The sequence below is a fragment of the Vombatus ursinus genome, unplaced genomic scaffold, assembly GCF_900497805.2.
Source record: "Vombatus ursinus unplaced genomic scaffold, bare-nosed wombat genome assembly UNPS02014798.1, whole genome shotgun sequence".
NCBI classification, from domain to species: Eukaryota; Metazoa; Chordata; class Mammalia; order Diprotodontia; family Vombatidae; genus Vombatus; species Vombatus ursinus.
Genome location: NW_020954576.1, coordinates 5831220 through 5843759, shown reverse-complemented (window position 1 = coordinate 5843759; position 12540 = coordinate 5831220). Strand labels below are relative to the sequence as shown.

General features: G+C 36.1%; 1 protein-coding gene across 1 annotated transcript in view; it reads right to left on the bottom strand.

Moving 5' to 3' along the window:
- The window catches only part of LOC114050170 (disrupted in schizophrenia 1 protein-like), a 508708-nt gene that overhangs the window by 108874 nt on the left and 387294 nt on the right, over positions 1-12540 (bottom strand). The window contains exon 10 of the mRNA XM_027871792.1: positions 1247-1307. Coding sequence (XP_027727593.1) covers positions 1247-1307 — 61 coding nt within the window. The remainder of the gene's footprint in view (positions 1-1246; positions 1308-12540) is intronic.

The following is a 12540-nucleotide window of genomic DNA, read 5'->3' as shown; positions in this document are numbered from 1 at the left end:
CACAATCTCTTAAGGGAAAGGTGGCATTTTAGCCATAGTGTCTAAGTTAGTAGGCAATACTTTAAGAAAGAACCTACTAGGGGGTCATTTAACAATTTCCAAAATAGTAGCAAAACTGTCTCCATAAAAATAAATAACTACCTAAGAAGAAGGTCTTTATTATGTTTCAGAACTGGCTTTCTTAATTAGGAGCAGATCCTAGTAGCTGAGATTTATTGGCTGCTTTTTTTAAAGAACATGTCTTCAGGAACTGAAAATTTCTTGACATGCTATAACATCATGTGCGTTTTTCAATTCTGCATTCCTACTTCAGGCAAAAAAAAAATCAACCAAGAATTTTCATGTTGGTTTTGATTTAGGATTCAAAACAGGACCTATGATGTACATTTTTTTCGTTGTTCTAAAACATACATGAACTGGTTTAAAATCCACAGGACCCCCTCAGCCATGACAGTAAAAGGAAAACAGAATGAGATACAAATTCAGTTTTTAACAAGATCAACAAGATAATCTTTCTTATTCTGAAATGTGAAATCCACACTGCATTTCTTCCTAGTCTCAAAATTTTGGAATGTATTTATTGGTTCCCCGCCTCAAAAAAAAAAAAAGGAGTGAAAAGAGGGTGGGGAATGAGCCGACATGATATCTACTTCTCCCCTGTGTTCAAACCCTATCTGTTAGCTTGTTTACTTATTACAGAAAGTGACTGTGCTCTATTGCATTTTCAGGACACCCCACAACTAGGATTGGCATCTTGAGGGTGGCATTAATTTTAACTAAATTTTACTACAAGCAAACTATTTGGGAAGCCCTCTCCTACCTTTTCAATCTTCTTACAACTGGCCTCCTGACAGTTCTACCAAGAAGACACTCTGTCTCTCATCTCTAAACATTCTCTTTGGCTGTCCCCCATGCCTGGAATGCTCTTCCTCTTCCACTCCACCAGCTGACCTCCCTGGCTTCCTTTACATTCGGACTAAAATCCCAGGAAGCCTTCCCCAGACCCTCTTAATTCTAGTGCCTTTTCTCTGTTAATTATTTTCTATTTATCTGAATGTAGCTTGCTTTGTATATATTTGTTTTCATGTTGTCTTCCCCATTAGACTGTGAGCTCCTTGAGGTCAGGGACTGTCTTTTGCCTCTTTTTATGTCTGCAGTGCTTAGTGCAGTGACACATGGTAGGCATTTAAGAAATGTTTGATTGATTGAATTCATTAACGGGACTTTATCTGTGTACTATCCTCACCTGCGCAATTTATCTTCCAGTATTTCCATGTACTTCACAGTATGTTCCTTAACACTGTTCTCTGTTGGAGAAAAAAAAGGTAAAATTAACATAAGAAAATGTATAAATTAACCTAGAACACTCAAAAAGTAAAGATGTAAAAAGTAAAGATGCCTTGTCCTATGAGGAATCCTACCCCCTAAAAACTTACAGATTTGAACTGAGGCTCAGAAGAGTTAACTGACTTGCCAGGTACTTTCCACATGTAACGTGTGCTTACCTATAGGACCTCATGTTTGTACCTCATCTGGGAGTCAAAAAGCAGGATTGGTGATTATCAGAAGATAGAAACCAATGGAAGAATCAGTAGCCAGATTACTAGGAAGGTATCTGTGAGGTTAATTATCGCTAGCATTATCAGCAGAGAATTCAAATAAACAAAACATGTTTGGTCTTACTCTACTGCTCAAGGTTTGAAGGTGCATGAATTCTTTGGGGTGGGGGACACCATTCAATTCACCAATGACGCAATGCATCTCTGGTTGGCAGGTTGTAATCACAGGGTATTTTGTCTCTGCATCAGGTATCACACTTCTACTTTCTACTAGACATTACGCTGTCTCTTCTCAGCTTCTCCACTGGTCTTGTGGTTGCCAAACTTCTCTTTACTACCACATTTTGGGTTTCTGCTCTTCAGGGTCACTGTGTGTGTGGGGGTGCTATCAGTTCTCTGAAAGGAGGCAGTGACTAAAAAGCCTCTCCCTAACAAGGTAGATTGACAACTCTTTTAGTTTATGATTCAGGGTATGAGGTACTACATTTAGCCACAATAAACAAAACACAGCTGGAATACCCTCATATTAAGATTCATTACATTCTTTTGACTATTTCTGATACTAATTTGAAGCCTATGGTCCCCCCAAAAACTGTATGAAGTAATGTAAGCAAATTCCTTTTAACTTCTGTTGGATCCCCAGTAGAGGTCCTGTGCTCCCAACACCCATTTTGGGTACTATGCCCAAAAAGTCCCCACAGGATCTGTGTAGAGGCTAAGACTACCAAGTCAGGTTGGTTGGTTGGTTGGTGGGTTGTTGTTTTTTGTTCTTCTAGAGGACCAAAAATCACTCTATTAATTTTGTTGTTATTACTTAGTTGTGTCTCTTCATAATTCTGGGGTTTACTTGGCAAAGATACTGGAGTGGTTTGCCATTTCCTTCTCCAGCTCATTTTACAGATGAGGAAACTGAGGCCAACAGGATTAAGGGACTTGCCCAAGATCATATAGCTAGTAAGTGTCTGAGGCCAGATTTGAACTCAGGAAGATGAGTCTTCTAACTCTACACCCAGCACTCTATCCACTATGCCACCTAGCTGTCCCAAGTCCAGCTGCCTGCTAACACCCTCCTTGATTATCATGGGGAAAAAGTTTAGCAAGAACTCAGTGTATGTGAAGCAGGTCAAACAATTGCCTCACCTCCCTGCCCCCAATGCCATCTTTATTCACATTCTTGTTTTATTATACGTATCTGCCAACAACAACAAATCTCTGGCTTTTGTTCTATCTTCTGGTTAGCACAATGACATAGCAATACACCTGAGTGCATGGGTTTTTTTGTTTTTTGGTTTTTGTTTTTTTTTTTTTTTTTTAGTTAGAACAACATCCTCTAGAGGTCACTTTGAAAATACATTCCTGAAGACAAATCCTTTCCTAATTCAATCACCTGAAGCTCCAGTGAATCTTTGGTATCACTTTTACTAAATTAACATAACAGAAGCACAGGTAACTTTCTGTGCCAAATGGCTGCCATCCTTCAGGTTAAAACACTTTGAAAATGTATTTTATTTTACTTACTAGCACTGTGATCATGGGCAAGGCAGATCACCTCTCTGAGCCTCAGTTTCCTCATTTGTAAAATCAGGATAATAATATTTAGACTACCATCATACAGGATGGTTTTTGCGGAAAGTACTTCATAAACCTTAAAATACCAAGCAAATATAAGTTATTATTTCTTCAAGCATTAAGCTTGAAATATTACTTTGGGGCAAAGAAAGAGAATCTACTCCACAATCCAAGGTCTCAAAAGTAAAAACACACGTTTAAATTCCCCCAGACATTCACATGAGGCAGCACAATATTATTATTTCATTTTAGCTGGAGAGAGTTAGACATATTGTTCCTAAGTCAATGTTTACTGACTGACTAACTCCCTATGGGTATAGGGGAACAATGATGACCTAGAACTCCTGCAAACCTGATTTTTTTCCTTCTTCTTTCTTCATTTGTTTCTTCCTTTTCCTCCTTCTTCTTTCCTCTGTCTACTCCTTAAATCCTTTCATGCTCTTCATCTTTCATGCCTGACCAGGCACCTATAAGATGGTGGTTCCATGATTGTGTATGTCATGGGCATCAATTTTAGGGTTCAATGGAATGAGGACAAGTCATTTGGGTCAAGTTCTATGACTCCACAATGCAGTTGAGAGTGAAGAGAACATGGTAGTCAGTGGGGTTCTGAGGCTGTAGGCAATTCTTGGGTGAGAGGAAGTTGTCTTAATCCCTTCCCTCATTTTAAATATTCATTCATTCATTCAATCAATCAATAAAAATGTAGTAACAGCCTGTTGAGTGCAGAGCACTCACTGTCCAAGGTACTGTTTTATACGTAGATGTTTTATACATTTTAGGTAAGATACCATTCTTACCCTTATGAAGTATTTATTTGAGCAAGGGAATGGCAGTCATAATATACATGATCATGATTTAGCAGCTACCACTAGAAAGGAAGGGAGGACTTAAAATATGATATTCTGGAAGGCAACGAATCTAGACTTACAACCAAGACCAATCGATGCAGAAAAAACTGAATATAATGCTACATAGGCAGAAATTGGCATTTAATGAAATAGAGGACTTTAGGTATTCTAGATGAAAAGACCAGAGCTTAGTAGAAAATTGACATAAAAACAAAGAATAAAGAGAAGCATAAACAGATAAACATGAAAGAGAAATCAAAAAGAATTAAACAAGGGTAAACTGTTTACATTCTTATATAAGGAAATGGCACATGTAGCACCTCAAAATGAATTACTATCAGTACTAAACATATGTGCACCAAATGGTATGGCATTTAAATTACCAAAGGAAAAGTCAAATGAATTATAGGAAGAAATAGAGAGTAAAACTATAATAGCAGAGGGTCCAATATATTCCTCTCAAACCTAGATAAAGTGAACAAAAAAATTCACAAGAAAGAAGTTAAGGACCCGAATAGAATTTTACAAAAGCTAGCTATGATAGGTCTGTGAAGTATATTAAATACAAATAGAAAGAGTATATCTATTTCTCAGCTATGCATGGCATATTCATGTTAGGAAATAAACCTCACAAACATGAAGAAAAGTGGACATATTAAAAGTATCTTTCATCGACCATAATACTATAAAAATTGCATTCAATAAATGACCTTTGAAATAAAGATTAAAATTTAATTGGAAATTAAATAACTTAATCCTAAAAATGGGTGGATCAAAGAAGAAATTATAGAAATAATCAATATTTCATTAAAATAATAATAACAATGAGACAACATATAAAAATTTATGTGATGCAGTCAAAGCAGTACTTAGGGAAAACTTATCTCTAAATTCTTTCATTAGTAATAGAGAGAAAGAACAGATCAATAAATTAAGCATGCAACTAAAAAAAACTAGAAAAACAAAATAATTTAAAACCCTCAGTTAAATACCAGAATAGAAATTCTGAAACTAAAAGGAGAGATAAACAAAATTGAAAGGTTAAAAATAAACTAATAAATAAAAGTAGGACCTGTTCTTTTAAAAAGCAATAAAATAGATAAACCATCAATTAAAGAAAAATCAAAGAATCAATATAAAAAAATAAAAAAGGTAAATTCACAACCAATGAAGAAGAAATAAAAGCAATTATTAGGAGCTATCTCACTTAACTGTATGCCAATAAAAGTTACAGTCTAAAGGAGATGGATGAATATTTATAAAAATATAAACTGGCTAGATGAACAAAACAGGGAACAAAATACTTAACTATCTTAGAAAAAAACTGAATAGGTCATAAATGAACTCCCAGGGGAAGAAAAAAAAGACAAGATGGACTTAAAAGTGAATATTACTAAATATTTAAAGAACAATTTATTCTAATATTGCATAAGTTATTTGAAAAAATAAGCAAAGAAGGGATCCAACAAATTCTTTCTGTAACACAAATATGGTCTTGATACCTAAACCAGAGAGAGTAAAAACAAAGAGAAAATAAAAACTACAGACCAATTTCTCTAATGAATATTGATGGAAATTTTTAAAATAAAATGTTAGTAAGGAGACCACAGCAGTATATCACAAAGATTATACACTATGATCACACTAAATTTATATCAGGAATACAGGATTAGTTCACCATTAGGAAAAAAAACTGTAAGTATGATAGACTATCAATAACAAAAACAAGAAAAATCTTTTAATCGCTTTAGCAGATGCAGAAAAGCTTTCAACAAAATACGACACATTCTTATTAAAAATACTAGAAACCATAGGAATAAATGGAGTTTTCCTTAAAAACTATTATTTATCTAAAACCAAAAGGCAAGCATTATCTGTAAGTAGTACATCATAGAATTTTCTTTTCTCAGCCAGTGTCTTTCTTTTTCATTTTCTTGGAGTGTTTAATTCATTCTTATTTGAAGTTAAAAAAGTTAGGTTTACATTTTCCATCATTTGTCTCTAAATTAAGTTTTTTTTTCAAATTGTAATTTTTTCCTCTTTCTTTAAACACAGTATCTTTTCCCTTTGATTATTTACTTTAATCTTTTTTTAAGGTGACCCTTTTCTTACTGGTTCTCTTCCCCTCACACTGATTTTCTCTTTTTATTTGTTATCCCTTTCCCCTTAGGGTTTTCTTTATTAATTCTTTCTATCTGCTTATATATTTCTTCTCTTCCTTTTTTCCTCTCAGTCACGTAGATTCCTCCTTCTTCTCCTCCCCTTCAGTAGGCCTGTTCATTAGTTGTTGTTTTTTTTAATTCATTTTTACACTCCTTTCCAAAAAGAACTTCTCTCACTCTTTTCATTATCCACCTTCTTTTTCTGTTTAGTGTAGGCCCTCCTTTTCTGATTCATGACCCCTATAGTTATCTGGCCTCTCTCTTCTTTCTGTATTCTTCAACATTCAATTAAAGCTTCCAAGATATCTATTCTAGGTTCTTCCCTTTAGGCACTTTCTGCCATTATCTTATAGGATTGATCAATTGGATTCCCCTTTTCCATTGTGCCTCCCTCCCAAAATAATGCCAATTATTGCAGGTGCCAGACAAGATACTGCCACATGGTAGGGCCCCTCCCTTACTACTGATCATAATAGCATAGATTCAGAGCTGGAAGGATCCTTAGAGGTCATCTAGTCCAAACCCTCATTTTTACAGAGAAAAAATCTGAGACCCAGAGTAGGGAAGTGACTTGCCCAAAGACACAATTAGCAGCACTGGGATTCAAACTTGTATCTTCAGAGTCCAATCCAGCATGCTCTCTACTGTTCCAGTACAGGATAATGTCTAATACTTTTGACTTTCCTTAAATACTCTTTAGCATAGATAAAAGAACCTATAAAAGGAAGAAAAATAAAACACAAAAACATGAAATGGGCCCCTAGAGAGTTCATAGAATCATATGGACCATATAACTACTCTAATAGTCCTTATCTTCAAATAATGCTTTACTGTTTATTATGCACTTCTAGGCATATTATGTTATTTGCTTACAGATTAGGAAATAGAGCCTTGCTAAAATAAAGCAATTTGGGCAAGCCCACCCAGTACAAGTTGAAGAGTCAGGATTTAAATACAGGTCACTACTTCCAGTCAAGCATTCTATCCAAAGCACCAGCAGGATTCTAACTCATCTCTTTGGCTGCCACTACTCACTCTTGATTATCCATACTAATGAAAAGGAATAAAGGCTTATATCACTTAAAAGATTCAAAAATCACTGTAGTTTTGGTTGCTATTGTTTTGCTGTTTCTTTGTTTGCAACAGCAACATCTCCCCAATTGCATTTTCCTTTGACTCATCTTCAAATATGTTCTTGTTATACCAGCACACCTGTGGCTTACTGGAATACTACAGTGACTCTGGAGTCAGAGGATTGACAATGCCATTTACTACCAGTATGACCTCAGCTATGATCATACTGGGGATCCATGTTCTTATTTGTTAAATGGGGGCTAGAAGATATCTAAGGTTCTTGCCACCTCTAAATCTTATAATAGCATATCAAGGGAAGGCAACCCCAAAGTGTGTTAGGTGGTAAGAGGACTAATGCCTGGGGTTAAATAATGACTGTGGCTAATCCACAAAGCAGTTACTTGAGGATTTACTGTAGAAGGTGGGCAGCTTTCCCTGGCCAATTTTTCCTTTGAGTACTGTAAGCACATCTATCAGTTTACAGCTCTCTGTTTCCTGGCACAGCCTTTGAAAGATCACATAGTCTCCAAACAATAGAAAAACCAGATCTGTTCCAACCTATAATACTTAGTCCACTCATTACAGATTTCTATATATAAAAAAAATTAACACCCAAAAAAGAAATAATCCTAGTAAACTTTTAAGTCCATATTCATCTATAAGTTGCAAAAAGTTTTCTGCTACTTGCTAAAATGTGGCTTAAAAGCTCAATGGAGTCTAAATGCAGATCGAAGCATACTATTTTACTTTTCTTTTGTTTTTTGTGATCTTTTCCCTTTTGGTCTGTTTCTTCTTTCACATCATGACTAAAATGGACGTATGTTTTACATGATTGCACATATATAACCTATATCAAATTGCTTACCGTTTTAGGAAGTGGGAAGGGAGAAAAATTTGGAACTCAATTTTTTTTTAAAATGAATGTTAAAAATTGTCTTTATATGCAATTGGAAAAAATAAAATGCCATTTAAAAAACAGATAGTTCTCTGTGATTAGAAGCAGTGCTCTTCATCCTAATGCCATTGCTGCAAGACCCTTGAACATTAGACATTACCTGTCAAGGACTTATTATTCCTAATACAAATATCAATTTTAAAAAATGATTCCCTTTGTGGTAGGGAGAGGCACGGAAAAGGAGGCAGAGGAAGGGGGATGCTCTGGGAGACCAAAACTGCTTTAAACTTCCTTGCCAGCTAATAGATAGTGAGTGCTTATGTTACATAAAAGATAAACCCCAAGTTCCAATTTCACCTGCTGTGCCTGTCACAATTTAATTGGATACGATCTGATACAGTAATTCTCACTTTCCCAGTTCAGTCCTGCCCCTACACGTAATCTCACAATGCCCTTGAAACACACGGCTTAATAAATCAGCACTATTCAATGACAAAAAAGTAAAATACAAGCACACCAGTTAGAGAAAGCAGGTCAGTGGAAAGCTAATACGATATGTTCAAAGCAGCTTCTTACCAGCAGGTTCCCCACACATGGGCCCTCACCAAATGTTTTAGCTAAATGCAAAGACACAATAACTTTCAGCAGCCCTCCCTACTGATAGCGGTAGGCTGTGACTAAATTCTTGGTTTCTAATGCATATAATTGATAGAGTTGCTTTGCTTAATTTTTTCTTGTTGTTTAATTGTCTTAAAATTCTATTTATTTCACTTGCCAAGAGTAAACATTGAAAGTTTTCCATTCCTACAATATTCCCTAAGCGAGGTACCTATGTACATATATGCACATACCCACATGTGTATGAAAACACATGTGTATGTACACACATACTCATTGAATAGGGTAGTGGAAGGAAAATTGGATTTGGAATCAGAAGACTGGGATTCAGACAATGACTTTGACAATACCCATGAGACCTCAGACAAGTTACTGGACCTCATTTTGGCCATCTGTAAGATAAGGGGATTGGGTGAGATTTCTAAAACAGTCCCTTTCAGCTTTCAATCCTACACCCTCTGATTAGCCTATTGTTAGCAGCCATTTATTCTACTTGATGACAGAGTAAGGAACAAAGTTTTAGACTTTGTTTTAAAAACAGAACAGCAGTTTTCCAACTGGCATATGGAAATCACATCAAGACCTATAACTAATACTCTTAGTGTGGTAGAGTTGAAAGAGCACTAGGTTCAGAGACCAGGTTTTGATTCTCAGTTCTATTATTAACTAGCTGTGTGCCCTTGTTAAAAATTCATTTCTCTGGGCCTCAGTTTCCCTGACTTTAAAATGGAGGAAATAAAATATGTACTTTTTGTTTCATAGGCTTTTCATAAGGAAAGTGGTTTGTCAAACATAAAGCACTATAGAGCTATCATTATTCCCTACTTCACAAGATAATTATAAGAAAAGTTCTTTATAAACTTAAAAGGGACTAGGTAGAAAATAAACTTATCAACATCATTGCTGCCATTATTATATATATGTATATATAAATTTATGCATCTTATAAACAGTTACTATTAAGGTAAAAAATTTTGTCTGACATTAGAAAAAAATTGAGGGATTATCCTAATGTCATCTAAGACTATACTACATTGAAGAATCAAGGGGTTCTTTTCCGTCTAGTTTAATGGATTACCCCAGGTTATTGTTAAAGGTATCAAACCAGCATGGTCCCATCAACTCCCAGAGCATACTGGGTCTAAAGTGTTAGTCTGAGCTATTGCCCTTGAAAAATAAATATTGGCATACTCAGCAGGAATGCCCTGATGGTGCTCTGCTGTGGAGGCAAGGGGGGCTCTTTCTGAGCTCAGGAGGTCCCTCACCATATGGAGCTTCAGGAGTTGAAGTTGACACCTTGGCCTGCCTTTGCAAGTAAGCAAGCAGTCAGCACATGTGGCAGAATGAAAAGCACAGATGCAACCTGTTCCATGAGGCCAACAGATTTCAACAGGGGTAGGGGTGGGAAAACTTAGAACAACAACTTGAGTAATTACATGACCTCCAGGTGTGGCCTTAGATAGATACTATGCTACTTTAGTCTGATGGGTAAAAAAATACAGAAGGGGGGGGAAATAAAAATCAAGACAAGAGAAAGAGGAGAAAGAAGACAATGTTTAAAAACTCCCATCTATAAACACCATGGGCATCAGCTAAAAATATCAGGATTAGTTTACAATAGGGGTTCTTAACCTGAGGTCCATATTTTTTTTAATATTTTGATAACTGTGTTTCAATATAACTGATCTACTTTGTAATCCTGTGTATTTTACCTTATGCGTTTAAAAACTTTATTTGGAGATGGGATCCACAGGCTTCACCAGACTGCCAAAGGGGTCTGTGACACATGAAAAAAGATTAAGAACCACTAGGCTGAAGATGACTGTTCACTTCCTTTTTTTAGGCCCTTTGTTAGATCTGCAATTCCTTTGGTGAGTACAGTTCCCCTACCAATACAAGCTGCAGTTCATCTCTATCTTATTAACCCAAGAATGTCTCATACAAGTATAACCATAAATTCTCTAAAACGGATCTACCCAAAACTAGGAATAATCTTTCTCTTTTAGTATTTCAGAGATAACTGTACAATACTTGGATTATGCATTTGTTACCCTGTATATTCATTACATAGTAGCTAGGTAGTGCAGCGTCAGGAAGACCTGAGTTCAAATCCGGCCTCAGACACTTATTAGTTCTGTGAACCTGGGCAAGTCACTTAACCCTCAGTTCCTTATCTGTAAAATGGGCTGGAGAGGGAAATGGCAAACTGCTCCAGTACCTCTGCCAAGAAAACACCAAATGGGGTTACAGAGTCTGATGTGACTGAAAAACAACTCAACAGCAATAACATATTCATTACATGACTGGCTCACCTCCTTTTCTGATAATCCACATCCTTGGCAATGTTTTATGCCATTTTTCGTGCTTGTCATTGTTAGTAATATGTTGCATTATGCTTAAGCTTATCATGCAATTTCCATTGGTTTTGGGTTATCTATAATTTTAGTTCTAAGCATTTGATGGTCTCCAATGACTCCAAGGCAGTTAAAGAGACAGGCTTTGGAAGCATTGAGCACTGTTCTATTCATCAATTATTTTTGTTTCTGTTGTAATGTGTGTGCTCTGATAACAACAGAGTGGAATCTGCTTTTTTAAATGTTTTCTAAAAAAAAAAAAACAACTAACCAACTTCATACTGTGGAAAATACAGATCAAAAGTGAGCTGTACTATTTTTAAAAGTCAAAACTAACATTACCATTGGTACAAGGTGTTTCCTGACCAGGTGTTAGCTTGCAAGTCATTATGAAGTGCAAGGACAGATTGCCAAAACTTTCATTTACATTATCAAACAGTTAATACCTATACTCATTACTTATAGTCCTCAGAGACTGCATGGTATAGTGGAGAGAGCTTTGGACAAAATCAGATGACCTCTAAATACCATTTACATTTGTATAACTGTGGGCAAGTCACTTAATCTCACTAAGCCTATTTGCTCATCTTTCAAATGGGGAAGACAGTACATGCAGTCTTCATGAAAGTGTTCTGAGGCTCTAATAGATCACCTACATAGAATACTCTGGAATGGTAAAGCACTGTAAAAATACCAGCTCCATAAGGGGAAGGATTGTTTCATTTTTGTCTTTGTACCCTAGTGCCTAGCACATAGTAGGTACTAAATTGAATTGTACTGAATTTTGTATATAAAGGCATAGATGATCGTGCTCATCAAGTTTACATAAAACACAAATTCAGGAGACATAGCAAACATGCTGGATAAGATTAGGCAAGGCTCAAAGGGGTCTCAGTTGGCTAAACATTGAGCTGAATCTAATAAGATGAAATTCAATAGGGATAAATGTCAAGTCTTACACTTGGGTACAAAAAATCAGCATTACAAGTACAAGATGGGAAAGACATAGGTAGACAACAGCTGCTCTAAAAAAAATCAGCAGAGGGGGTTTAGAATGCACAAAATACAGTAAGAGCAAGCATTGTGATGTAGTAGATAAAAAAAGAAGTTAATATGATTTTGAGTTGCATTAAGAGGGACATAGTTTCCAGAGATGCTAACTTCATAGTATCACCCTCGTTGGGAGCATAGTGTTCAGCTCAGGGTGCCATGGTTTAAGAAGGGAATTGAAAAACTGAAGGATGTCCAGAGGGGGACAACCAGGATAGTAAAAGGCCTTGAATTCATGACATGTAAGGATCAATTGAAGGAACTGGGCACATTTTGCCAGGAGAAGAGAAGGCTTAGGGGACATGATAATTAATTTCAAGCATTTGAAGAATTATCTTTTGGAGAAGAGATTAAACTTGTTCTTTTGTGCCATAGAGAGCAGAACCAGGAGTAGTAGGTGGACCCCAA